Raw genomic sequence first — 27,884 nt, forward strand, 5'->3', positions numbered from 1 at the left:
CTAAAGAGTTACATGATCTGTATAACGTCTAGGCGGTTTGACCAGTCTCCCACTTCTGGTATGGACTTTGCTTTCACACCCTGTAGGTGACACTTGTTGTCTCAAGGGCTGATCTTTGATGGTTCGATCTTGGTCTACTGAAGTGGCCGATAAGGGCTGATCCTTATTTGACTCAGTGGTGGTCGTCGACTGATTAACTTTCGTCGTTGCCACTGGCTTCAGTGTGAGCTGTTCATTGGCGAGGTGATCCTTAACTTTAGAGTCATGGTGGTTTGAAGGCGTTGACCATTCCTCAGCTGGAACACTATCAGCCTCTGCAGAACGTTTCAGGTGTCTCCAATTCCTGATATAGAGCTGACCATTTGACTCCACTACATACGATCTTCTGCCCGGTGGCTTCAGCACTTTTGCTTTCCTCCATGTTTTCTCGTTCAGCCGAAAGGGTTGCATCCGAACAACGTCATCTTTCTGAAGGTCCTGTAGGTCGTTTGCTGATCTGTCATAATAGAGCTTCTGCTTCAACTTTCTCAGCTTGTCTTTCTCTAGAGTGTCTTCAGCCATGCTAGGTTTCAGCAAGTTGCTAGAAGTAGAGAGGTTTGTTTTTGTTCTCCTGCTTAACAGACGCTGGGCAGGGCTGGTACCAAATCCTTCCTGTGGGGTGTTACGATGAGCCAACAGTGCCAGGTAAGGGTGACTTTGGGATGCTGCAGTTTTTTTGAGGATCTTCTTTGCTTCCTTGACAGCAGACTCAGCTTTACCATTAGACTGATGGTGGTAGGGACTTGTTGTCACGTGATTGAAACCGTACTCCTTGGCGAAGTTTTTGAACTCTCGACTTGTGTACTGCAAACCACTGTCCGACACAACTTCATCTGGAATCCCATATCGTGCCATACGTGACTTCAGTTTCCTGATGACAGTGGAAACCTTCAGGTCATACAACCTGTCGATCTCAAAGAAACCGGAGAAATAATCTACGGTCACCATGTAACTCTGGCCGTCTAAGTTGAACAGGTCGGTGGAAATTTTGGCCCAAGTGCGATCTGGAATGTTTTGACTGATGAACGTCTCGTTCTGCTGTCTTGTGTTGTAGGATGCACACGTTTTACACTTGGAGGTGAAATCTTTTATATCACTCTTCATATTGGGCCAATAAATTGTTTCTCTGATGCGCCTCAGCGTCGATTCTATTCCTTGATGGCTGGAGTGCAATGTCTGAAACATGCACTTTCGACGGGTCTTAGGGACCACAAGCCTGTCTCCTCTGAAGAGTAGACCATCCTGAATTACTAATTCATCACGGCTATCATAGTATATCGCCACTGTTGGAGGTAGCTCTCTCTTTTCTGCTGGCCACCCAGACTGCACTATGGCCTTCAAAGCTTGCAAAACTTAATCGTTCTTAGTCTCTACGCGGAACATTTCTGCTTCGTGCTCGCTCACCAGCAAGTGGTTTATTTCTTGAACGTCTTGCTCGACTTCCAGTCCCTCTTCAAAGGCAGATCTTGCAAACAGGCTATGTTCTCTCTGATCTTGAGTTGCTTCTGCCAACTTGGGGTAGTACCGACTCAAGGTGTCTGCGAGATGCAGCTCACTTCCTTTCTTGTATCACACGTCCAGATCATAACATTGCAGCCTCAAGATCATCCTCTGTAATCTCTTAGGAGCAGAGACCAGCGGCTTGGCAAGAATCGTTTCTAGGGGTTATGGTCTGACTCGACAATTACCGATCTCCCATACGTATACTGGTGAAACCTCTCTGTTGAGAACACAATTGCAAGGAGCTCTTTTTCTATTTGGGCGTAGTTCCTCTCAGCTGCAGTCAGGGCTCTGCTTGCGTATGCCAGCGGCCTTCCATCTTGAAGTAATGCGGTTCCCATGCCCCCTTCGCTTGCATCACACTGAATGACTAGGTCCTTCTCTCGCTCATAGTACTTAAGCAGTGGTGGGGCTGTCACCATCTCTTTGATCCTGCTGAATGTTCTATCATGGATCTGGTCCCGTAGAAATTCTGTTCCCTTCTTGGTGAGCTGTCTGAGAGGCTGTAAGACCTCAGATAATCTCGGCAGGAACTTTGCTAGGTAACCCACGGTGCCCATAATCCGCTGAACACCAGTTACATCAGTTGGCCTCTCCATCCTTAGTACTGCTTCAACCTTGGACAGGTCTGCCTTTATTCCCTCTGAGGTCAGGAGATGTCCGATGTAGGGTACCCCTGTTTGCTTAAAAGCGACTTTTTGCTTGTTTAGCTTAATGTTACGTTCTTGGCATCGCCTCAACAGCTTCTTAATTTTGAGGTCATGATCTGCTATCACATCCTTCATAGTATCTCCATTGCCTGCTACAAGGATGTCATCTGCTATTGCATATACTCCGTCAAGGCCTTCAACAGTTTCATGTAAACGGAGGTGCAATATTTCACTAGCAGGTGAAATCTCAAAGGGCATACAATTCCATTTGTATCTGCCAAAGGGTGTGGCGAAGGTCGTAAGCAGTGAACTCTCTTCTGTAAGCTTTATTTGCCAATAACCATATTTGCAGTTGATTTTAGTAAAGATTTTGGCCTTGCCCAACTCTGGCAGTATGTCTTCAATGACTCGCATAGGGAAATGACATCTCTTTAACGCTTTGTTCAAGGGCTTAGGGTACAGGCAAAGGCGAAGGTTACCGTTAGCCTTCCTTGCAGTCATCATGGAATTTACCCATTTAGTCAGCCTCTCAACTTTCTCGATAACACCTCTAGCTTCCAGATTGTCAAGATATTCTTTAAGTGGGGTTCTTAAAGCTTCAGGCACTCTTCTTAACGGTTGTTGGACAGGTTTAACCGTTTCATCAACTTCAAGTCGCAATGAAGTTCCCAGATTGCCAAGGCCATCAAAAGCATCTTTGTACTGGGAGCACATGTGTTCCAGGGTAAGTCCTTCAAACTGTCGGCTACTTGTCAGGTTCACATCTACATTTGCTGTAGAAGCGCACTCTGCAGGTTCGGAAAATGGCTTGATCTTATCATTTCTGATTGTAATTAACTGCAGTTGCTGGGCAGTTTTACTCCCGATCAGATTGACACAGTGTTCATCCTCTACAATGGTAAAGTTAACTTTGTACTTCCTTTTATCCCTGGAATTCGTGAGTTGTACCTTGCACTTTCCAAGCGGCCTGAGCGTAGAGGCGTACATTTTTAGGACGTGAATTGTGGGCATGATCCTATTAGCATACTTCATTCTTTTGATGGAGCTTAGCTTGAGTACATCACACATTGCTCCGGTGTCGATTTGGAAATTAATTTTGGGTCCTCCCTTTAATTTCATAGCCGCAGTAATCTTTGATGGGATGTTGCTCTGTATCACGTGCACTGAGTCGACTTCTGGAGTTAATTGAATTGTAAACAGTGATTCACCAGAGTCACTGGAAGAGACTGAGACTGTGTTGACCGGTTTTTTCCTTCGTCCACACTGCTTACACACTCTAGCGAAGTGATTACTTTTTCCGCACTTTCCACGAGTCTTTCCATAGGCCGGACATTTTTCCCTCTTGAGCACGTGATTTCCTCCACAGTACTTGCATTTGTTGGCACCCTTTGAATCTCTTGGGTCTTCCGGTAATCTTGCTTTTTTTTGTTGCGATGTTTCAAAGCATGTATTTCATTCGGATCCGTAGCTGTGGCGAGATCCTTTAAATGCTGTGCAGTTGTTTCTCCGCTTTTGCAGATGTCGATTGCTTTTTCTAGAGTGAGTTGTCTTTCTTGCAACAGCTTCTTTCTCAAGGCAGGCTCTTTAACGCCAAACACTATTCTATTACATATAAGTGAATCATGTAAACACTGACAAAAATTACACGACTTCGCAAGTGTTCTAAGTGCCAATACATAGTGATCAATACTTTCATCCTCTTTCTGTGATCTGGAGTTAAATAAATACCGCTTGAAGGTCTCATTGGTTTGTCTGATGCAATATTCCTCAAATTTTTTAACAACAGAGTCGAGTACTTTCGAACTTTCGGGTGGGTTAAATGTCATACCTTCATAAATTTCAAGAGCTTCTTCACCGATCACAGAAAGAAAAGTTGCAGTCTTATATTCTTCGTTGCACTGCTGGAGTCTCACAACTACGGCGTAATTATCCCAGGCTCTTTTAAATTTTTTCCAGTTAGCGGCAAGGTTGTCAAGATTTAACGGTTTCGGCATCGGTATTCCACTCAGCAAAGGAGACATTTGCTGCATCTGTGCACTTCCAACGGACGCTGTATTAGTTGTATTTGTTGCCATAGTTCCCTCGTCGCCTGACATCTTGTAGTTATGCGGCGATTTTTTATCCTGACACCATGTTTCGAAGCTTTTATTCGCTCAGCTAACGGTAGAAGACTAAACTAACGATTCAAAATACATCATTTATATGTACGGCAGAAAGTCTGCTGACAATTACAGCTACAGAAATTTACATATCGTAACACCTTCCTTTTTAATACGGATGGAGCACCAGTTTCTAAATCTTCAAAAGTTTCAATATGGCCTTTATTTCTGGTGATCAATGAACTACCGTATGAGAAAAGGATGGCAAAAGAAAACATGATTTTTGCAGGGCGCTGGTTCGGGGACAAAAAGCCCACTATGGCAACTTTTCTGAAACCCTTGTATGAAGAACTTAGTTTTCTGTTAATGGACAAGGGTATTACAGTAGAGTCTTCAGAAAGAGGCAAGTTTTTATGTAGAGCTGTTCTTTTAGCCGGAAGTTGTGATCTTCCTGCCAGGTGTTTGGTGTGTAACAGCCTGCAGTTTAATGGAGAATATGGCTGTTGGAAATGCTTTCAACAAGGAAGAACAGAAAAAATTGGTATTCAAGGCCACACAAAAATATTTCTGTATATAAGGGATAATCCAAAGGGCCCATTGCAAAATAAACAGGATACTACAAAGCACTCTTATGAAGCATTGAGGAACCTTCAATCTGGCCAGAAACAATATGCAGTAAAAGGAGTAAAGGGGCCATCCTGGCTTTTATTTCTGGAGAATTTTGACGTTGTTGTGGGAATGGGAATAGACTATATGCACAGAGTTCTATTAGGCGTTCAGAAACTTTTGAAGTTGTGGTTTGGCGACACCTATTCTAAAGAGCCCTTCAGTTTTCGGCACTTAGTTGGAGTTTTAGATGATCGACTAAACGAAATCCTTCCAACTTAAGAAATAAGGAGAATGCCAAGGTCAGTATCTGAACACTTAAAACACAGGAAAGCGAGTGAACTACGTTCATTTCTGTTGTTTTATGGAGCTCCCGCTTTGTATGGTATTCTTTCTGAAGACTACTTTCAGCATTACCTTCTACTCGTAAATGCCATACAATTGTTGTTGAAAGACTCAATAAGTGAATCAGATCTCGGTGAAGCCAAAAATTTGCTGTTTAGTTTTTGTTCCAGTTTTCCCGCCATTTAGGCGACACATTTCACTACTATGAACATTCACCAGCTGTTGCACTTAGTTGATAATGTACATGACTTGGGACCACTTTTCACTCACAGCTGTTTTCATTTTGAGGATAAGAATGGTTTTATTTTGAAATTTATTAATGGGACACAGTAGATAGACAGACAAATATCAGCTGTGTCCTTCACACAAAAGCTACCAGAAATGTGTACAAGATACATCCTTCATCACTTAGAGGCAGACAACTTATATTGCGACCTTTTAAGCAGATACTCCCCTAAAAGATCTTGTGAACTTGCACCTGGTATTTTTGCTTTGGGAGCCCCGCAAAAACGCGAACTAAATGAAGAAGAATTCTTGGCAGTAGCTGAATTCTTTCAATGTGTCCCGCACACTGTCAACGTAACCTCCTTTGTTCGGCGCACGATAAATGGGTTTTACATTTATGGATTAGAATACAAGTGCTTAACAAGGAGGAATTGTTCCACGATCAAATACTTTGATGGCAAGGGGTACAGTTTTGCTCAGGTAAAATGTTTTATTCAGATTGCTGACTTCTTCGAAAATTTTCTAGATCTTGCATTGTGCTACCCTCTGTACTGTGAGAGTTATGACAACTCTACACATATTAACGTTGTCTCACAGACGGACCGAACCAGACTCATATCAGTTGATATTAAAAACATCTCATCAAATTGTATATTTATCAGTTTAAAGATGATCTTAGCCGGGCTTATGTGTGCTAGTTTCCCAACAAATTGGAGACCGACTAAAGTTGACAAGTCGTTTTAACTATTTTCAAAGAAATACATATTCTCTATAATGCCGTTTATTCACAAGGTTCAGAATTTACACAGTGCTCACAAAATGCGAGCCTGGTTAGCATTTCGAGAGAAAAAGTATCGAAACAGATGTGGTCGCTGAGTGATTATTCTCAAATTTTAATTGCTTAAAACTTAAAGTTGAATTTACAAAAACAAAACCCCTTGTGTAAATAAAGATTTTTGCCGGGTGTACTTATAGCAGTCGTTTATATAGAATAGTAGTGAGTACATGTAGTTTCAAACAAGGCTCAAAGTGCAGTCACTCATAAGAAGCATGTTTTATAACTGTTGTTATTCTCAAAAGCTGTAAATATAACACGTGCTTCTGGTGAAGTCGTGATGTAAGTGGCCTTTTGTAATTTGTCATGGTTTTGGCAACCAGATATAGAGCCATAGTAGTATGCATGACACGTTCGTGATCTTGAAGCTGATAATTGTTTATCTTCTGGCGGTACATGTTTTAGTTGTTTTTAAAACTGTCATGTTGACAAGGCCCACCTGGCTGTAAACTAAGTAAGGTATTTAATTTCTCCCGTTACTTTTTTGTTAACGTACAACTTTAATAAAGTGTGGAAATGAGTTTAATGTAAACAATCATTGTGTTGAGTATTTTAGACTGTACTCTATAATAAGGGACGCGTACGTGAGCGATGGATGTTCGCTTTTTGTTGCTTATGTTTTTCATGTTGTATCGATTGCGTCACGAGAAGAAACACAGCGACAACAACCACATTGACGCTGTTAAATTTTGCTCATATGCACTTGCAAAGTATGCAACCTGAACGATCTTGGCAACTGAATCAATGACGGGATTCGGTGGAGTGTGATCTTTTCTCTTTACGATTTGTTAAGGGAGAAACAAGACTCAACTGCCCGTGTGGAGTTGTGAAACTCTGATGCCCTGAAGAATTCACACATGTCAAGCTATCAAAACTAGTGCTGTGCTATTGGTCAAATCCTGTAAGAAAACAAATGTTTATTATTTAGCACAGCTCAAGCAGTACACACCAGTACACACCGATCTCAAGCATGATTCTAGTGCGAATCTGACTGCAACATTAATTCACAACTGTCGTCGCCTTTTCCCAAAACGTTCAATGAGAAAACAACAGGCATCCTGTTACTGAACAATTACCTGGCGTGGGGACGTCTTACTTTTCAATCACGTAGTGACCCTGACCCCGCATGTTATGAGTATTATCATGTTCATGCAACGACAGTACTCAAAGCATGCAGACACTACTTGATTACTGGATTATGTTCTAGAAATGGACAAGTTCGGCTACTTGAACATTCATATACATGTACTGCTGTTCATTGTGGATCTTAAGTCGATTGACTCTTGCCTACTTTCGGATATCCAACAATCGCTTTCAAAATCATCAGGAAAAAGCTGGTCATGAATTAAATCGTCTTCGGAGGAAGAGTCTTTGCCATTTACTGGCCCAGTTACCATTGCGATGGCTAAGTCATTTGATCGCTGGTAATGTAGAATTTATTTTACGATTTTTATATATTGTGCAAGAAGGTTCATCTTCATACAGCCTGGGAAAATTGTGCACGCGGTTAAAATTAGAATGTACGCCAGATCAAAACATCACGATAATGCCAGAGTGTTACGAAAGTAAGGCTTATGTTTGGCAAATTGTTAGGTTGGGGTTTACATTTCTCACAGCCAAAAATATTTTGCTTAACACTCGGTTAATTTCGGATGGACCACAAAACCCTAACAACGATCCTCTTTTTTAAGGCTCTTGTTAGGGTTACCAAAGGCTAACAAGCAACCTAACATTACCCTTGTTTTTGTTAGCCTCTCTAGCTGTGAGCCTAACAAAAAGTTGTTGGGCTGAATTTTGGTTCTTGTAAGACCCTTGAAACCTTTTATGTACGTTTTCAGGCCTTTGTTAGGCCTGATTTTGGCTCTATTAGGCCTAATAATTTCGTACGGGTAGACCAATCGGACAGTCACAAAGTGCTGTACCTTTGACAATGATGCTATTTTTTCATCTTTTTGCTGGAGTTGCTCCTCCATTTCTGCCTTTAGAGACTGGTATTCTGATATTCGCTACAATAATTATAATATAACATATATATAATACCACAGATACAAAAGAAAATAACAATCTCGTAATAAGACCATAAATACAATTCTGATCTGAAACGTTGTTTCTCTTCTGTCTTTCACCTCCTTTTCCAAACGTTGAATCTTCGTGTTCAGTTCCGTTTCATGCTTTTTTTGCTAAACACAGACACAATTACTAAAGTGATTATTGACAATTTTGCTTCCAGCCAAAATAATGGTTCAACCTTTGTCTTTTTCAGGAGTAATTTTTTCATGTGTTATTACACAGGTATATATCTTATGGCATCCCTTGAATTAACTAATGCAATCCAGTGGTTAAGCCAACTAGTATTTCAGAAACTTTAGTATATGTACTAAGTAAACTGTGTTTGATTACAGGGACACTTACCATTTTGACATTTGCTCTGTTGAGGTCTTTTTCAGTCTTGAGATTCGTTCTAAGCTCTTCTACTTGGTCGACCTATTGTAATAGTGTTTAATACATTTAAAATGCAATATCTTTTTTTATTACAGAAGCACACGAAATTTTTAGTCAAATTAACTAGAAAACGTTGCATTAATGTTAATAGGTGTTGACTGTGATGGTTTGTTAACCCTTAAGCGTATAACATCATGAAATTTTGTTTTTTTCCCTAGATCTTGCTGATTGTTTCATTTCACTAGGATCAGAATCAAGATTCAATTCAGTTTTACACTTTGTCAGCAAACTAAATCAAAATATTAACTCTTAAAATTGCACCATCTGATAATCTACCAAAGGTACTTACCAGTGTTTTTTTCTCTTTTGCCCACTTCTCATTTATTGAGTGGTCTTCGTCTTCTTTGGACTCAGCAGCCCTTGCGGCCTGATTAAAAAAATGCTCCTTAGATCATGCCTTGAATCATTCTTTATAAGCATGTACCAAAAATTACAAAAAACTAGCTCCACAACAACATTTAAGAAAAAAGACACTGAAAAAGTTGCACAAGAATGAAGAAAATGGGTTTATGGCGTCACCACCTTCTGTTTGATGAAACCCTCAACCAAAACTTCACCAGCTTTTAAGGACAAAAGAGTTTTATAGATTTCTTCTTCTGGGGTCGACGCATTGAGCCACTTAAAGAATTAGGTGTTGATAACAGGAGTAGATTTGGAACTTGAAGAGCCACAGGTGGCACCACCCTCTATATCCAGTACCAATTGCCAAGTTCTTCTACTAAATCGGCCAACATATTTTTGTTTCTGGAGGTCTTACAGGTGAAATACGAGCTTTGTTTTTTTCTCCTCCTGGTGTCTCCCAGGGATCAATTCTGGGACCAGTTCTGTTCACTATCTATGTAAATGACCTGTTGTCTGTCCCTCTACGCTGCAAATCTGCCCGTTATGTTGACAATAACAAACTCTGTTTGTCTTTTCCTTCAACTAATATAACTACTGCAATCAACAATTTGAATGAGGATGTAAAAAATATCTGTGTCTGGTGCTGCAAAAATTCTCTTCTAATTAACCCGGACAAAACCAAAGTCCTGTTTATTGGCGTGCAGCAACTTCTCCACCAATTGCCTTCAGTACCTGTCTTAATGCTTGGAAAAGAAATCAACCCCGTCGTTGTCGCCAAAGACCTTGGTCTTTATCTTGATCAATCTTTAACTTACAGTGATCACGTTACAAAAACAGCTTCTAACTGCATGCACAAACTGATAGAAATAAACAGGATAAAGCATTTATTGGATAAGAAGACATTGCTTCTACTTATGGATTCTTTTATTTTCAGTAAGCTGTTCTACTGTTCTACAGTCTGGTCGAACACAAGCAAGTCTAACATCAAGAAATTACAGTTGTTGCAAAATTTTGCTGCACCTATTGTATTGGGACTCCAGAAGTACAACCATATCTCACAAGGCATCAAATCCTTGAATTGGCTGCAGGTCAGTGACAGACTACATAAATGACACTGATGACTTTCAAATGTATTCATAATCTTGTTCCAGACTACTTGATTGATAAATTCATTTTCAGATCTCATATCGCTACAAGAAACACCAGACAGAGTAATGACTTAAACATTCCATGTTGCCGACTGGCTACCGGACAAAGATCATTTGCATATCGTGGAGCAAAAATCTGGAATGAGCTGAGTGATGATTTGAAAAGTTTAACTTCTGTGAAAGCTTTTAAGGGACACTTGATCAAACATATTTTAAATGTTAATAATGTAAATTCTTAATATTCAATTTTAAACTTTGTAAATTTTTAAATCTTTAATACTGTAATTAATTTTAGACTTTTTTCCCATTTTGTTTATTCATTTTAATTGACGTATTTTTATCTTTTTTATTCCTTTTGTAATGAAAAGCCCCTTTGGGGAGTTGCAAATAAAGTATGTATGTATGTATGTGCTGTTTTTCTATAAAATTGATTAACAATGAAAGAAACAATACAAAAAATAAAAAGAGAAAATAAAGTTTAACTCTGACTTCGTTTGACTTACATTTTTGCGTGTCGTGCCTTTTTAGTGAATCAACTATGTATTCATGTCCTTGTGTAATTGCTTATTTTCTCCAAGAGGTAGTACCTCACATGATTCTGGTTTGACCTACATATATGCCTATGTGCAATGACGAATCGCCCTTGCAATATCCATGAAACTTCTCTTTGGCTCTACCATATTAAGGGACAAGCATTCTGAAGATGGCTTCCTTGCTACATTGGTAAAAGGCATGTTATAAAATCCAGCCATTCTGATTGGTTGCAATTGAAGAAAAGGTACCTCAGACTATGGGGAGTATTACTAGTGGGGACACCCAGCTATGAAAAATAAGTTCATGGATTGCTTTTATACTAAATTTTAAACGAAAATTCTTGAAAAAGCACCAGGAAACACCTTAATATCTTATTACTAACTGCCTACTAAGTCAACTGGTAACAAACGGCAACAGTGTGTAGGGAGTCTATCTTTTTGTCGCCGGTCCATGTCGAGGGTCGACATTTTTATCAAATGGCATGTTTTTTTCTGTTTTTTTTTAATCTTTGTGGTGGGCTCTATTTCTGCCGATTTCATTAAAATATTTTAATGTCTTTCATGTCCGCTAACGTGATTGTAATTCGTATCACAAACATTTTTGCTACAGCGAGAAAGATAAAGAAAGATATGAATTGCCATCATGTTTAGGGGACATTTGACCAAATCGGGGAGGAACATGTAGACCGGACTCAACTGAGTGGCAGAAATCGAGCCTAGGATAAAAAAAAAATTCCTCCGAAAAAACATGCCATTTAATAAAAAATATTACCCTCGATGCTCAGCATGGAACCTCGACAAGATATAATAAAAGAACTTAACACAGGTCAGTGTTGACTAATTTTTGCTGTTGTTAAGATCTTGGCTTGATCAGAGACCAAAGCCTTTCTCATTTAGGTAATTCCATTAGGACAAAGAATATCCAAAGCAGATCTGTAACTTGCTTGGTAGTGTTTCTGTGGAGTTTTCGGTGCTTGAAAGCAGATTTCCAAATTTTCGATGTGCGCCAAATAGGGCAGTAGCAAAACAAAGACGTGAGGAAGGAGGGGAGAAGGGAGGAAGGAAATGCTTGCCCACAAACCTTATTATTCTGCAGAACCGCGTTTGCAGACAAACACGCAGCTCTGCGTGATAGATGTTGTAGTCGCCACATTGAAAACTGCGTGAGAATTCACTTCTACAGATTTTCGTGCACATTGTCTGACAATCTGGAAGATAGATGAATTCTCACACAGCCCAAGTTAAACATGGTGAGAATAACACTTATAATGCCAAAAAAAATGTCAGTCAGACTTTTTTTATTTGCCTATGGCGAATAGTGCGGCAAGAAATAATGACCTCCCGTCAAAAGTGATGTACATGTAAGAGCAAATCAGTTACTGATTTTTCGATATGCACTTATCACGCATTGATTGATCAACATGAGTTTGTCGAAGTTTTCTTCTCACTCCAATTCATGCACAGCCTAGAATGCAGAAAAGCTCTTTAAGCTTCTTTATACGGGAACGCTTGCAACATAGGCTGAACATGAGTTGACGAGAGATCGTGTGAGAGTCAACAGGTATACGAGATTGAGGTTTTTCGGCCGCTTTTTCACAACCGGAAATGTAACACGATCGCCTCTGAAATGTATCCTCCCTAAAGCAGTTCTGTGCGTATGGTTACGTACTTGACTGGGTTGTCAGATTAAAACTTCAAAACAACATTTTCTCAGCGAAAAGCAAGATGAAAAGGTCACGTCAGTGATCGTGTTTAACTAAACCCAGTAGATAAAATGGATTGAACAAAACTGCAAGATTTCATTTTTTCGGCAACTGTTTCACACAAAAATAATTGGACTTCAGTCAAATTTGAGTAAAAAAGATGGCAAAATGCCTAACACAGAAGTTTTAGTTTGTGCTGTTTTTCCTTCATCGTTCAAAGTAGCATGGTTTTTCATACACAAACTACTGTTTCGATTTATCACCACAAAATTCACCGCAAGTCAACTGCTGAAACGTAATAAGCAAACGGCAGAAATTACATTACCACAGAAAAATGAAAATCTTTCCTCAAAGAAGCTTGCCATGTCACTCTATAAACCCTAATTTTCTTCCATGTGGGATGAAAATAAGCATAATATGGAAAGAAGAAGGGAAATCATTAAATATATTGCACAAGTTGAAAGTTTCGTATCTCTGTTTGTTACATGTTCTTTTTTGGTAAGATACTAACATGAATGGTGTAAAGCATAAATTAAGATGAATTACAGTTTTGCTGTATGCATAATGAATTTTCAGATAGTATTTATTGGTTTATCCCCGCCTCCCTTCCGTATATGCGAAAATACAGCAATAGCCAAAAAGCAGTGTTTTGGCTACTAAGCAAAATTCGAGCAGAGTTGAAGTGTCCGAGTAGAATGAGCAAATTTTACGAGTATTTCCTGCCAGCACAATAAGCCACTCTACATGCGAACATTTATCTTGTAGTCTACATTCCAGATTACATTCCAGATTAAAGTATTCATTCATTCATTACCACAAGTCACATGAAAAAAGCCCACCAAATTCTAAAACACATCGTGGGAAATCCTAACTCCTCAGTCCGACATCAAGATCGTGAGAGGAAAGAAGAGTTATGTCGCCTTTAAAATCTAGCTTTGTTTGTCTTTCCCTTTTGCTCTGATTGATGGTATATGCGGTGCTTTCATTGTTTGCTTTGTTGTTTATCTTTAAACAAAAAACTGTTTGAGAAAATGAGACATACATCAGTAATACCACCAGCACGGACAGAAGTGTGTTATGCGAAAGGTCAAGCGAGGAAAAAGGACCAGGAGGAGGAGGAGAAAAACAAGGCAATGACGAAGACAATGAAGTTCTCACAGATATAGCCTTAGGAGCACTTCACAGAGACAAGGATGTAAGTAGCTGAGTGGCACTACTTTTCATACAAGCAAACATTTCTGTAACCAAGTATTGAATTTTTTCACAGGTAATTGAAAATAACAAGAGCTCACCAGCCATTTTAAGACTTTGTGGCGGAGGACGGAAAAAACCTAAGGTACAAATATTTGATGAACACATGAACAAAACTACTCCAAGAAATGTTTCTACCAGTGCGTTATTGGGTTGTCACTTTTGCAGCCAGCATTTGAGCTCATCACGCAACATTTCCTCCGGCTGACCATTTTTGGGCGACAAGCCCAAACGAAGGCTACAAAGGAGACTACAAGTTGGGATGAACATTTATAGTTTCAGCCACAAATATGAAATGATACATTTCCGTGTTGTTGCTATTGTTCTGTCCAGTTTTATTTTTGTTCTTGTTGTTGTTTTTTTTAACCATCATTGAGCAATAATAGGATAACCCAGTATGAGGATTTGTGAATTGAAGGGAAAGGGAGCAGACGAATGAAAGGGACTTGCAAAGACTGGAGGTTTATTTGAAATAAGATTAAATGGACGTTTGCTTCCAGATACCCACCAATAACAACCAAAGTTGTTTGTGTGGAGGAGCATGTAACCACGTTACCTTTCCTGATGACAGTGATTTGGAGACTGATGAGGATTACGAAGAGGTATAGCAGTTGTAATCTTCACAGCTTAATGTGTAAAACTTTCAGCTTAAGAGCAGTAAAGTCTCGTCTTTTCTTCTCTTGTCTTGTCCAGCACTTTGCAAGCTATCTGAATGAAGCAATCCTATATGATTATTTTCCCTTCCAGTTGGTTTTGGTTTGCACGTGTTTGAACGAGTATGTTTCTATTAAATGGTAGATGTAGACTGTGTAACCGGAGTAAGAAATGAAACCACTGGTTACTGTTATCATTCTTGCAGGAAAATGGAGAAGTTGTAGGTTTTCTTCCAGAAACAGCAATTGATCACAGTTTTGATGAAGTTCACCAGGTAGATAAACTGCTTTCTGAATATAATGTTTTCTCTAGGATGTTACAAAAGAAAAATATGATTGTAAAAATATGCAATAATCATATGATTACAAGTTAGGTTTGAGTGTTGAGTGTAAGTAAATGCTGGCGATTATTTATATCACTGCATGTTTACTTGTAAGACAATATTAGGAAACCAGCTGCAAATGAGCTGGTACAAGTTGTCATGAGTGCGACAACCAGGAAAATACGTAAGCACAGGCTGAGGGAAATAACTGCAAGCCAAAAAAATTGCTGCCAAAAGAAATGCCTGACAGCTGTTTTAAGCGATGAAGATATCAATGAGTCACGCGAAAACTTTCTTAAAAACAAGTAAAATAAACAAGGAGAATGGCTGATGAACTTTTTCGAAATAAGCCAAAGAATGGAAAATGGCAAGCATACGTACGAGTACGATGTCAAGCACAAGAAAGTCTGTCAGAAAGCATGGCTTAGGAGTCATGGAATATCAAATGGAAGGTATGGTTGCATCGCTGTTGGCCCTTTTATTTGTAATAAGGGACATCTTACGGTTCTCAGGATTTGAAACGTTTGTGCATAAATTGCTTGAGGCTTGTAGGTAAGCTTAGTGACATACAGTTTATAAATCTTTTCGACATCAGATTAAGGTTACTGTGTCAAGGAAAAGGATGGATCTGTCGAGTGTGTTTTATACTACTCACATAACAAACCTAGCTAGCTTTTGTGTCTAATGGTGATTCTTTGAACAATTGACTTGGCTGTGCAAATTGTTTGATTTTCAATTGCCTTAGATTTCACAAATGGAAGAATGACTGGGCCATCAAGTGACTCAGTAGCCACGTCCATGCCAGAAAAGGCATGACATTTGAATCCAGGCATTTTATCGAGACAGAACTCTGGTTTCGAGAAATGGTAGATGCCCTTTCAAATAGAATGCCTGATTCGCAACAAAGGGAGCTGATGGCATGCCTGAACTTTAAAAAGATATTTGAAATGTACAAGGAGTCAGCTTCCAATCCTCTTAGGGACAGGTCATTATTTACTGGGGGGGAGTGCCACTATATTTGGGGAAGGGTCACTACTTTTTGAGCTCCACTTTGGGGGGGCTATTTTAAAAAAAATTCATTGAGGGGAGGGCTACGATTTTTTGAGATTATAAGTATTTACCACGAGTCTTTGAACTCAGAGTTCTCTTGATTTGGATCACTCTACCCCGTGGATTTCAATTTGTCACTGGTTGCAGCATGAAAAGTGAAATTCAGGCCTATAATAAAAGTACATGTATTATGAATACAAAAGGTCTTTATTAAAGGCATAACTGTTCAATGAAACACTTCATATTTGTGTTGGTTTCTTACATGATTCATTTGTTGTACAAAGTTTGTACAAATTTGAAAATACAACACATGAGAAGATGTCATGATCTGTAGCAGCTAAAAACTGCAAAAGTTCCATTTCTGACTTGCGCACATGCACCACACATTGCTTATAACTAATGATACCTAATAATATGCTCTACGTTTTGAACAGAAACAATATTTTCTTGGAGAATTAAATAATATAGAAAACTTCTGACAGTTAGTCTGACACATGATCCAGGTATGGTGTGCAAGTTGGGGAATTATCCCAGTATGGGCCATAATGGTCATCTGAAGTATTCTCCTGCACTGGACTGATTCGGCTGGTCGTTCAAAAACACTGCAGTCATTGTCATCATTGTATCCGTCGTCATCACCATCATCATCATAATTCAGATCATCATCTTCATTGTCGTTGCCGTGGTAACTACTGGTACTGGTTGCAGCATTGCCTCCATTTTTGCCTAGTAGGTTCGAGAGGTAGTCCCTTGCATCACTGCTAAGCCAAGCTGTATCATGTTGGCATACCAATAACTCCACCCATTTCTTCTCTCTTTTGTTCAATTTGAAAACAAGCTCTTTCATTATATGACTTTTTTCACAGCGAGAGTCCTCGTCTAATCTAGGGGCGATCTATTTCATAACTTCTGACGTCCTCTGAGAGGTACGCATAGCCTTATGTTTTGCCACACGGTGTTTGTTCTATTTTTTTTGATCACGATTTTCTCTTGAAGGCTCCAAAATCTACCTGAAAGAGATTCAAGGCTTTCCTTCCAAGGTCAGTTAACTTTGATCTTGTGGAAACCAGCTTGGTTTTTAACTGGCATGCGAGGACGCTCCAGCAAACGACAGAACTGTGGATGATTTTCAACCAAGGGCTCAGCTGTGGAAATTGTTTAATGAAGGTAACATGAATACCGACAAACGTGACAATAACATATAAAATATATTTCTTTTTTAACATCAAAAGCATTATAATATTTACAGAAACCTACTTTACCAACTAGGCATGTATTTCTCTTGAAAGGATTACTAAATGAACCAAGTGCCATTCAGAGATTCAGCAAAGAATACATAGTAAAAGATCATCTTGTCAAGAATTATGTCTGCCATCTTGAAGATCAGAAGTTCAAGAGAAAAAAACGTGAAGAATCAAGTAAAAGGTTTCAAAGGGAAGAAAGAAGAAAAACATATGATGAATACAATTGGACACTCATGTATGGGGAAGGGCAGCTTAGAAAGTTGAAAGTCTCCTCTCTTGATCTTTACCTGGACAAACATGGTATCAGTTGTTCAAGGAGCACATTGAAACAGGACAAAGTAGACATTGTTGATGCCCACATTGCAAGATCAACAGTTAACAATGATGCAGTAAACAATGAAGAAGATGATGGCGAGGATGAAGATTCAGATGAATAATACAGAGATGATGTAGTGCTGGAGGAAATTGGTGACGACAGTGATGAAGATGAAACAACAGATACTGCACAACAAAGTGAAAAAGATGAAGATGACAGTGAGGGTGATGATGACAGCAAGGACAACAACAACAATGATTATGACGACAATGATGACTTTTCATCTTCTTCCTTAAATGTCTCACCATCGTATCTTCACATCAGGCCATGGAAAATTAGAAACAAGGTTGAGAAGGCTCTTAAAAGTATCAATTATTCACTGGTAATCTAAACGTTTTAGGCTTAGCCCTTCTTCAGTAGGTGGAATGATTGAGCCACACCATAAAAAAAACTGTACTCGTATGCATGCACGGAAAGCGTGCACGTGAAGTACAAAGCAAACAAAGGCATGCTGTGAAGTATGAAAACCATTGTTTTAGTGCGTGTATGTGTAATATGCACTAGACCAAAAGCAACAAGAAATTAAAGTTAATGTTCAGTCCGTTACCTTCCTCAGTTCACTCTCTCCTGGAGCACAATTTTTAAGCAGACAAAGTCAATCAGTAAGCGAAATAAATTAAAAGAATTTTTTTTCAAACTTGCTCATCATATTGTCACCACAAAAAAAGAATAATATTTATACAGAATTGAAGACAACAAGAGTTGTCATTACTGCAGGGATGGCAACTATTTACTTCACTCTTTCTTAGGTTGTCATATTGCACTCGACTTTCTCCAGAAAGTGCTATGCTGGTTTAATGGAAAGGAAAACACTTCCATCAAACTAAACTCGGAAGAAATACTCTTCGGAACAGCTAGCGATAACGATAATAGAATCAAAAAACTACATTTTTGCCCCCTCTATGCCAAATGCTACTTTCATTTCCAGAAAATCAACCAACTAGAATGTGATTGGGATGTTTTTGTCCGGAAACTAAAATAGAAAATAGAAGGTTTCGTTTTCTTCAATTTGTCCTTTACTTTCTGCAATCTATAAAAAAACTCGTACATTTTTTCATCATGGCAATTAAATAGAATATACCCTGTAGATCAGTTATACTATTTATCACAGTATGTTAGTTCAGAGTCTAGTTACAGGTGTATATCACATTGTAAGCACCGAAAACAATGTAACGTTCTGTCTTTTTAAATCACCACAAGTATTGTGAGTCGTGTAACTACTGTAAATATATAGTATTATTAGTGGTAGTAAGGTAGTTAGCCGCAAGTGTTGTATGTAGCGTAAGTTAAGAGTTAAAATTATATGTAGTAAGGAAATAAAGGTAAAGGAACCCCCCAAAAATGTTCAGTCCGTTCAGTCGAAGTGTTTCCAGCTTGAAGATTAATTTCATTTTGTGCTGCTTGCAGCTGCTACTGCCAGAGCACTGTTTCAAGCCACATACCATGATGTCATCCAGAGAGTGGGAGGCGGAGTACACACTGAAGGATTCTGTGACCGCTAAGAATGGTAACGTTTTGTCATCAACACCCTAAGTGAGACCAGAATCCTTGTCACTTTTGGAGGTTTGAAAAAAAGTAAGCTAGCAAAGATAAAGAGCAGTCCAAAACTGTTTGGCTTTTGGATAAGCCAAGCAAGGAGGCTGAGATTGACACCAATGGAGAATTTGAAGATTATCCTGTTGCTGATGATATGGTCCTGCTGAAAGGAGAATTTGACCTTGTCAGTAATCATAAAGAAGAAAACATCAGAAGAGAACTAGAAAGGGATCTTCAGCCAGAAATTTCCTGACATCACCATGCATGATTTCAAATTTGTGAAGAGAGATGTGGTTAAGAAGGGCCACCAATGGGATTTTGTACATGTAAAACACCTGTGCAGGATTTGCCGTCTTTGTGTTAGACTGCTCACCAGCAGGGAGAATATAGAACAAAAGGATGCCACTCTAGCAACAGGCAGTGACAATGTTGTCAGTTCTCCTTCCCATGCCTCTACTTCCTTTGTTAGGTTGTGTAATTCAGTTACTTAAGCCTCTGGTTCAGTTGTTCCAGTAGGAGCATGTGATGAGATTGTTGACGAAGAACTACCAGAGTTTTACAACTTGTGGACTTTTAGCAGTAACTGTTACATGTGAAACGGTTATATTTTAGGCTATAATAAGCAATGGTCTTCCTCATATTCTTTATATTTTATTGTGTACGCTTTCACTAATTCTTGCCAGTTTGGGGTCTTTAATGGTGTGGATGCAATGGAAGTCGTCTATTATTAGCAGAAGAAATTTGTTATCCTCTTAGAAAGAAAAACGGGAGAGGCTGTTTTAGTCTCTGACTATTTATTTATTTGTTTATTTATTTATTTATCTATTTATTTATTTATACAGTGTACATTGTTTTGTTTGAATTTTAACTAATACAATGTACATTGAAATGTAACCTGAGAGTTGACCCTTTGCACTTCATGTGAATTTATCTGTTTACTCAAGTTACCTGTATTGTATATATTGAGATTTAATTTTATGCCCCATTACTCGAGAATTGACTCCAGTTTGGTGATATCAAAATACATGAAACTTGTTGAACTAGCCAAGTTGTAGACTGTTCATCAGAGTTTTTGTGTAATGTAAAGACTTGGTATGAAAATCATCCCGGCTGGTTGAGCAATTTCTGCTTAGGCAGTTCTGCGCTTTCAGTAATCCTGTTAGATGACGGTACACTGTACTTGTAATTGGTGATAGTAAAGTTTGACACTATACCTCGATGGCACTTTTAATGATGGTGTCAGTGTTGCTAGTGCTTCTCATTGCCCGAGATTTCTTGTGGTTGAACACGCTTCTGGGGTGCGTACTAAACCCTAGTAGACTTCCAGCTGTTATGGCATCGTCACTGGCACCACGAAAGGACAGGTGGACACCACAATCTTGTTGCAATGTATTATTTTTCTGGTTTAGTTCAATGATAAAATGACAAATAATCCAACATTGATAAAGCTGGTCTTTGGGGAGCTGCCCACCCCCCAATATTTCTTGAGGGGAGTGGGCAGCTTTCTACAGGTGTGTTAAAGGCTATGTAAACAACTTTACAGTCATTACCAACTTATTTGATTCCTGAAATAAGAGAACTGGTGCAACATTGCAACAACTTGTTGCCTTTGAGTGATGGCTCCCCGTTCTGAAATTTGTCCTTTTTCATCATTTCTGATAGCTCTTTCAAGTTCGTAAAAAAAACCGGGTACATGCTTATTGCAGAATTCCTCCATTGCTTCAGGGTCATAGAGCTTTGCTCCCTCAGTGTCATAATGTTTTGTTAGTTGTTGGTGAAAATTGAGGAATTTCTCATGGAAAGGTGTCTCTGAAAGAGAGTTGCACCAGTTTTAAAAGGACAGTTGATATTACCCATTTAAGGAAATAATTATTTAGGATAAATTATAAGGCATTGCTGTAAATACCATGACTTTGCTGGTCAGTGCAATGTGCATTTTCTTTCTGTAGCAAAACCTACAGCAATTGTTTATGCTAAATCATAAATTATAACATAGCATGTGTGCTGGCCTTACCTAATTCCTATTATAAGCCATCATGATACAAATCTCTGCATAAGGGAAGGTGCATAAGGGAAGGTATATAAGGTAATGAGGCTGAAGAAAAAAGCAAGCCTGCATGTAATATTTTTGGCTACAATTTTTGTTGCAAATATTATAATAATAATAATAATAATAATTGTTTGTGCATGACACATTTGTTTATTATTCTGTTTTTAAGATTTTATAGCACAGAAATTTGTAATTGCAAAGTCTTGCAGGACCTGAAAAACAAGAATAGAAATGTGCCCCAGTTGAAAGCTTTCCAGTGTGATTTTGACCAAATGCAATTACACAGCTCTACTTGATGAAATGATACCTCTTTTTTTTCTCAGATAGCTCTTTTTCTGCTTCGAACTCTTCAACAAAGTTTTCAAGCTTGACATTGCTTTCCAAAGGATTGTTTGTCTCTTCTAAGTCTGGAAATATCATGGATTTCTTCATTTATTCTGTGATGCTTTCATAAGAACCTTGTGTATGGACTAAAAAGAGACATTTAAACACTCCTCCATTGTTCACCTAATATGACTCTTAAGTGAGGAATTTGAGCACTATTTGGGACTCCTCAAATGGTCAAGTGCTCAGGGAACTAGGGGAGGGGGTGGATGTCGAAGTTTCAAATTGACTTCTTGATTAGGTACTTTGCTAAATGGTACACATTTGGATTTGTTTAAAATATAATGTTCAAACTAGTAAGACATGGCTTTTAACTTGTAAGCAATTTTACTCGTTGTTTATTGATTATTTTGTTAAGACTGAATTTTATCCCTGTCTCTGGTATTCCTTAAAGGACCCACAATTCAGCTCTTTGCAAGTAAAGAGTTGTTCACTTGCCAGGGTTGTTTATGTTCTTGTTCCTTTCTTGCTATAAGTCCTGACAACCAACGTCTGCAACTTTTTAACATGCAATTTATTTGATAAGTCATCACTGAACATTTTGTTTGTTGATGTTTTTTCAAATATCAGCTTCTTTGTATACTCAAATAGGTGAGAATACAGAACCAATATATACCTTTGAGTTTGTTTCACAACATCTTGTTTTTTTGTTCTTCGTTTCTGTGGTGTTTTTCCAACATTTCAATTTTTTGAACCATTTCGTTCAGGTTGAGTACTGCGACTTTCCGTTGAAGAATGCGAATGCTATCCGGAAAAAAATATGTGTAATTAACTGGGTTCCCTACATCAACTGTTTAATGTCTTACCTTTTTGGAAGGTTTGTACTGTTCCTTTTCACAAATCCGTTTGTCTTGATCAGCAGATGTCAAATGATGTTCACAAATCAATGTTTCCAGTTTACACGCCAGACATTATCGCACAAAATATCAAACACGGGAAATAGATGTTGAGGACAGGTTACAAAGGTTCCCCTGCATTGCCATTCTGTAAAAATTAAAGGGAACAAAAATTTGCATTATTTTGCATTTTTTGCTCAGCTTGATGTTTTTTTACAGAGGGTAACATCCTGTAAATATCTGCAAGCCCTAGCTTCTGACCCAGAAAATAGCTACAAATTTCCCCAGCAGTTTGAATGGGTTTCTCAGCTACTAAGAGCTCATTGACCCTTAACACAAAACATTTGTGGAAAAAAATAATTAGGCAAAAAAAAAACTGCACTTTGCAACAACCACTGCAACAATTACATCAATTACTGCTAATAATATCCTGCAGCTCTGTCGTAGCCAATTTCGGCGTGAAGTAGTCAGCTAATGAATGGAAAGTCACAACACGGACAACAAAAATATAACGAGAACAACAGAAATTTATTCCCACTACTGCAAACAATTAACAATATACCGCTCATTTAAACCCTCAATAAATTAAATAATTGTTAACTACATCATTCAGTGCAATATGAATGTTGACAGCACAAAAACAACAATACAAAGCTTAAATGTACGAATGAAAAGTATTTCAGCTGAGCGTGTTACACTCACAAGTAGGCAAAGAAAGTTCCAACTCTCTGTGGCAAAACTCCAACGCTGTAGTCCATGTTGAGAAGGTATTAAAAAATTTTCATGGAAACGAAAACAAGTCATTTTTGATATTTTGTCCAGAAATTACTTGGCTGCAAAATGTGTTCTTCCCAAGCTTACTGAGTTTAAAAAAAACCCACTCTTACATTGCTTGTAGTAAAGGTACTTAGTTTCACTCAAAAGAAAGCGTTCATTACCAAATTAGAGCCACAATTCCTACTCCGATCTCTAAGCTTTGCGTATAAACTTGGCAGTAGAAAGTGGAATTCCGAAACTCGAGTAATTTTGAAGACCCAGGACACGCACATGGCTGCAGGGGGCTGTTGCAATGATGTGTTCGTTTTTGATTCATCTCCACCATTTTGAAAATGGAAAGGCTGGAAGATGACCTAAAATCTACTGCACATGAGCAGCGGTTTTTCCATTGTGTCGTCCATCCCTTATCAGCTACTATTAGAGTAATGGTATGAAACAAATACCCAGTGAATGGGCAACAAGTTGTGATCATTTTGTCAACATAAGTGGTTACCATAGCAATAGTAGAACCTGTTAAAAACACCCTTATGTTTAGTTTCCAATGCTACTAACTATTTTTATTATTGAGTTATGATCAGCATGGCATCATGATACATCTTTTGACAAAGTAAAAAAGTATATCAAAGACGTTCAGAGCCATATCAATTTTTGAAAATCGATTAGGATTTTTTAACTTTATATCACGACATACTGATCATAATTCAATAACAAAATTTGTATTCGGTGGCCACGCACTTCATGTACTCTCCCTTTTCCTCTGTTCAATACATGGTTGACATATTGAGAGCTTTGATACATTGGTTCTTTTTCTGTGTTGAAGGGGATTCAAGGAAAAAAATATCGCACTACCATATCATAACATGTAATCAAACATTATCATTAAGAGCTCCTGCCTGAGAGCATTGAGAATCTTGCGACAGCGACTATTTTGGCACATTGTTCATAATTCGCCTCAAGATACCCTTTGGTGAACTGTTTTCAAAAATCATAATTTTAAGTTCCAGCGTTTTTTTATTTTCGAAAAAATTTCAAAAGTTTGAAAATGCGGTCAAAGTGCATTTTCCGCCCAATGGAATGGCCCAAATAACACGGAAAGACGAAGCATTCGTTAAGTCTTGAAATTTAATCAATTACTGTTAAAGTTTACTCAGGTATAGAATAGCTATTCCTCTTTAAGTCTAATGTAACAAATATGTCAAATGCTCCAATATTCTGAATTTTCAAGCCATCCTAAAAACGCGTGTGACAACCACTTAACAGGAGGCAAAATATTGGCTAATTTTGAGTGGGTAAAACCCTTCCTGGTACGTTGGTTTTTCGAAATTTAACTCTATAGCCTAAACGTTTTGTTCTTTAGCTGTTATCCTTCCAAATCTCAAGCTCGAACTCAATGCGCTTCCGTCTCTGCAAAACGAAGTTGTTTGTCATGTGCAACTCACAGATGACCAGATAATTTGAACATGAAATGGATGCTGAACTTAGTGGTTAAGGAAAAAAATATATAAGCTCTTGTATTTTCTGGCTTGACCTTACAACTAATTTATCCCTTAAGTTAGATAAATCATTTAGGAACCATTGAAAGCCCTGTGAGTGAAAAAATTAAAACAATGATAAAATTTGAAAACCAGTTGTCAACAGATAATCTGTCGATTTCACATGGGACAAGAGTACACAAACATACTTGTCGCAAACGTTCCTGAATGAGTTGCAATGAAAACAACATTATATCCTTATTAGTGTATAATTTATGATTTTATAAGACAACTTTCAGGAGCTGAACAGGTTAATTTCGCTTGTGACTCTTGTAGTTTTATGCTCAATATTATAGCAAATATTAATTCCGCCTGCGTAATGTTTACAAACAACTCGGCTCATTGTGTGGAGCTTATATTCAGATCCAAAGTGAACGCAATACATACCAAGAGCTCGAACCTACCCCAATGACACCGCATGCAGCCTCTGAAGCCATATTTTTCTTGAATCAAGTATCTTTACCATCAAGGATAACTGACATTTTATGACGGTGGTTTTGCTGTTGAAACGCAAGAGGCCTGTAGTAACACAACACTCCTTTGAGTCATGCATGCGGAGACGGATACTACATCTGTTGTCAATGTAAAATGTCGAGTTGGCAGACAACTGAGCTTAAGTTAGCAGTATTCTCAAATACTGTAAAATCAAATACAACCCTGCTTATTCCCAGGTGTCACGGTTATCTTAGTATTTTACAAGCAAAATACAAATTGTGGCCAAACTTTTGCTGCCCATTTTTCACACATTGTTTTTGGCGGCAAGCAAGAGGGGAGTAGTCGGCGTCGTAGGGGTCTGTTAACAAAAAGGAAGGGTAACCCTAATGCCACAGTTATCCTAACAATAAGACTTCTCTAGTACTCGAAAGTGTTGTTTTGTATTGGCATGCTTATGAGGCAGCCAGAATGCACTACAATGACAAACCCCAGCTGAGCGTGAATGCTACCCTTGCACCTGGGTTATATGCTGTCCTTGTAAAGACTCGGATAGGTACAACTCAGCTACCTGAACAATTTAATTTCAATTCCGTGACACAAAATATGTTCTACACACTGACGATCAACAATTAATCACCAAAATTGTTTATATTTAGTTTGGCGCGTAAGTTTCCGATATGTTTGTTGCTACTGTCACTAAAATATCCTTGAGCAGAATTGTTTATAGTCTTGCCTTCAAACGCATTCTAAAATCAAGAAAAAAATGGTGTCTGAATGATAAAGAGCTTGAAATCAAAATTTGATTTTACTTGTTAACTTGGGCTAGGATAACACTACTGATATGGTACCCTCCCTTCTTGTAAACAGGCCACAGTACAGTCCTTGTGGATCGTAAGGTTTGTTCATTGTTGACAAGAACAGTTCTGTCTTATGTCCTTTTGTAGTTCCATGTACGGAGCTCTCCTGCGCACAGGAGGCTGTGGTACATCTAGACCCAGGCCCTTGCATACACACTGCAGCATTGGTAACTTGAGCATCTTCAAGGTATCACCTTTCACCATTGAGGAAAGATGGAACTGGTCATACGGACCTGGCTTGCTGTGGCCGCCACGTCTCTGGCACCAATGAAATTTGTCTCCTCTTCTGATGCCTGGATATCTAACTCATTCATATCTTGCTGGCGAGCGGCAGCATTAAGACGAAAAGTAAGAGGCGATCTGCAAGGCTGTAAGGAATTCTCATGACTGGAAAAGGCGCAGACAGTCAGCACCACAAGCACGGCGCATTTCATGACCAACGACCTCCGCATCGAGCTTTTGGCCTGTTGTTTGGCCGATACGAAATTTAGCCAAAAGGTAGGACTTTTGTTTATCACTGAACCAATAAGCTTTTTTGACAGCTCTTAGAGCCCATCCCTCCTTGGCAGCTGCAATAGGGTAATCCTGGGAAAGCGTTAAGGCTTTTAAGGTCGGTAAAACGCCAACGCCCTCCTCCAGGGCGGACTTGTAACCCATTTTGGCTAGATCTATCACAGTATGTCTCTCAGGTGACCATGTGCATTTCTCGGGTGACAAGTGCTTTCAAGCGCCGATACCTGTTGAAAGATGCGCTCGCACCCATCCTGGGGACATGAATAAACCCCAGCAACCTTGTTGCTCTCCTCTGGATTGACATTCTGCATTGCCTCTGCGCTGGCTTCAGGAGTTGTGGCTTTGGTCGACTTGTTGCCCAAAGGTTTGAAGTTTCCCAGGGAAAATGCTGCCACTAGTCCGCTCTGACTAGGTTCTGAAACATGACGAGACACACATCCACATTATATTTCAATCTACAAACAAGTAACAATGCAGTTATTGTTATTGGTAATAACAGGTGTTGAAGAGGTACTACTGAAAAGCATTTCCCATCCCTCACTCCCTCTCTACCTAACACTATTAATCAGGGAGGTTTCCGCACTCGTTATTGTATCTAATTAACGTCGAATTGTGAAGAACACCATAGTAACGGCAAAATAAGAGAGTTTGTCAGTCTGTAGAACAAATAGTGACATTATGTATACAATATTTGGCTACTCACCAGTAGACCTAAAAGATGATACATCCAGTTTGATTACATCACCAGGACCGACACCATATGCACGCCAACAAGTAACGGTATTTGTTGAAGTAAACTCAAAGTTGTTTAGCTTTGTGATACCTGCTATTGTCTGGACCATGTCTTGCGTCTCGGCAATGGTGTCCATGGAAACCATTCGGACTCCCTCCAGTCCTCCATGAGAAATCAATGCAATTTTCACGTCATTTGCAGTGCACACGTCGTGTCCTTCATTTATGTATGCCCTAATACAGAATTTGCACGACGCAGCCAATCGATCTGCCGCACCTTTACCCCCTTGTGGATAGCTAAAATCAATACATGCCATTTGAATTCCGCAACATGTTCCCATATGTCGACACGCCAGGATTGTGCTAGAAGAATGGTAACACCAGGCGTTATCCTGACGAAAAAAGGCCATGTTGATTTCCGGGTGCTCCTGCTTAAGTGTGGTCAGAACGTGGTGCATGATGGCTACGACTGCAGAGCTTCCCTGGCTACATGACTGGATGACATGGATGAGCCCTTGCCACTGTAGGACCCCTTCTACCTGTCGGTATGTGACTGATATGTGCCAGGATATACCATGCTTGCCAAAAAAGTATGCTTGCGACTCTCGGTAACTCTGTGGCAAAAACTTTATTGCCTAGTCGTTTACAATGAAAACCGTTTCTTGGTTGAGGGCATTGATGACATCCAGGCGAGCCTGGTCTTGGTGTGCTGATCGTAACAAATGACATTTCCATGACTGGATGGCAAGCGTGGCGTGATTGGTAAGATATACAGCTTCGTCTCTGTTGTCATCCGTGTGAAACGGCG

At 39.0% G+C, this 27,884-nt stretch overlaps 3 protein-coding genes, 2 long non-coding RNA genes and 2 pseudogenes across 5 annotated transcripts; 3 read left to right on the forward strand and 4 right to left on the reverse strand.

Annotated features, from left to right (window-relative positions):
- On the reverse strand, nt 1–1,143 carry LOC149099592 (uncharacterized). The gene has a single exon (XM_089276876.1). It carries the CDS (start codon nt 1,141–1,143, stop codon nt 1–3), a length of 1,143 nt encoding a protein of 380 aa, XP_089133002.1.
- A 2,191-nt stretch (nt 1,144–3,334) lies between these two features.
- On the reverse strand, nt 3,335–4,502 carry LOC149099593 (uncharacterized). Its single transcript, XM_089277083.1, has one exon. The coding sequence runs from the start codon at nt 4,283–4,285 to the stop codon at nt 3,371–3,373; it is 915 nt and encodes a 304-aa protein (XP_089133209.1). The 5' UTR covers nt 4,286–4,502; the 3' UTR covers nt 3,335–3,370.
- Nucleotides 4,295–6,331, forward strand: LOC149099594 (uncharacterized; annotated as a pseudogene).
- A 2,217-nt stretch (nt 6,332–8,548) lies between these two features.
- Nucleotides 8,549–9,564, reverse strand: LOC149099595 (uncharacterized). Its single transcript, XR_016203516.1, has 2 exons — nt 9,091–9,564; nt 8,549–8,783 (listed from the first exon to the last, which is right to left on the reverse strand). It is a non-coding gene; the product is annotated as an uncharacterized LOC149099595 (long non-coding RNA).
- Nucleotides 9,564–10,773, forward strand: LOC149099596 (uncharacterized). Its single transcript, XM_089277085.1, has 2 exons — nt 9,564–10,231; nt 10,323–10,773. The coding sequence occupies exons 1-2, from the start codon at nt 9,884–9,886 to the stop codon at nt 10,356–10,358; spliced, it is 384 nt and encodes a 127-aa protein (XP_089133211.1). The 5' UTR covers nt 9,564–9,883; the 3' UTR covers nt 10,359–10,773.
- Nucleotides 10,774–14,134: 3,361 nt separating this feature from the next.
- On the forward strand, nt 14,135–15,112 carry LOC149099597 (uncharacterized). Its single transcript, XR_016203511.1, has 2 exons — nt 14,135–14,380; nt 14,638–15,112. It is a non-coding gene; the product is annotated as an uncharacterized LOC149099597 (long non-coding RNA).
- A 10,460-nt stretch (nt 15,113–25,572) lies between these two features.
- Nucleotides 25,573–27,884, reverse strand: part of LOC149099598 (uncharacterized) — a 3,949-nt pseudogene continuing 1,637 nt past the window's right edge.

Source organism: Orbicella faveolata, unplaced genomic scaffold (assembly GCF_042242905.1).
Source record: "Orbicella faveolata isolate gen_17 unplaced genomic scaffold, um_ofav_v1 contig_46, whole genome shotgun sequence".
NCBI classification, from domain to species: Eukaryota; Metazoa; Cnidaria; class Anthozoa; order Scleractinia; family Merulinidae; genus Orbicella; species Orbicella faveolata.

What these genes read in the sequence shown, in the direction of transcription:
- LOC149099592 (XM_089276876.1), bottom strand. Translation starts at nt 1,143, where the DNA reads ATGAAGAGTGATATAAAAGATTTCACCTCCAAGTGTAAAACGTGTGCA.
- LOC149099593 (XM_089277083.1), bottom strand. Translation starts at nt 4,285, where the DNA reads ATGTCAGGCGACGAGGGAACTATGGCAACAAATACAACTAATACAGCG.
- LOC149099596 (XM_089277085.1), top strand. Translation starts at nt 9,884, where the DNA reads ATGCTTGGAAAAGAAATCAACCCCGTCGTTGTCGCCAAAGACCTTGGT. An exon ending in AATCCTTGAATTGGCTGCAG is followed by an intron (nt 10,232 to 10,322) that starts GTCAGTGACAGA and finishes ATTCATTTTCAG; the next exon opens with ATCTCATATCGCTACAAGAA.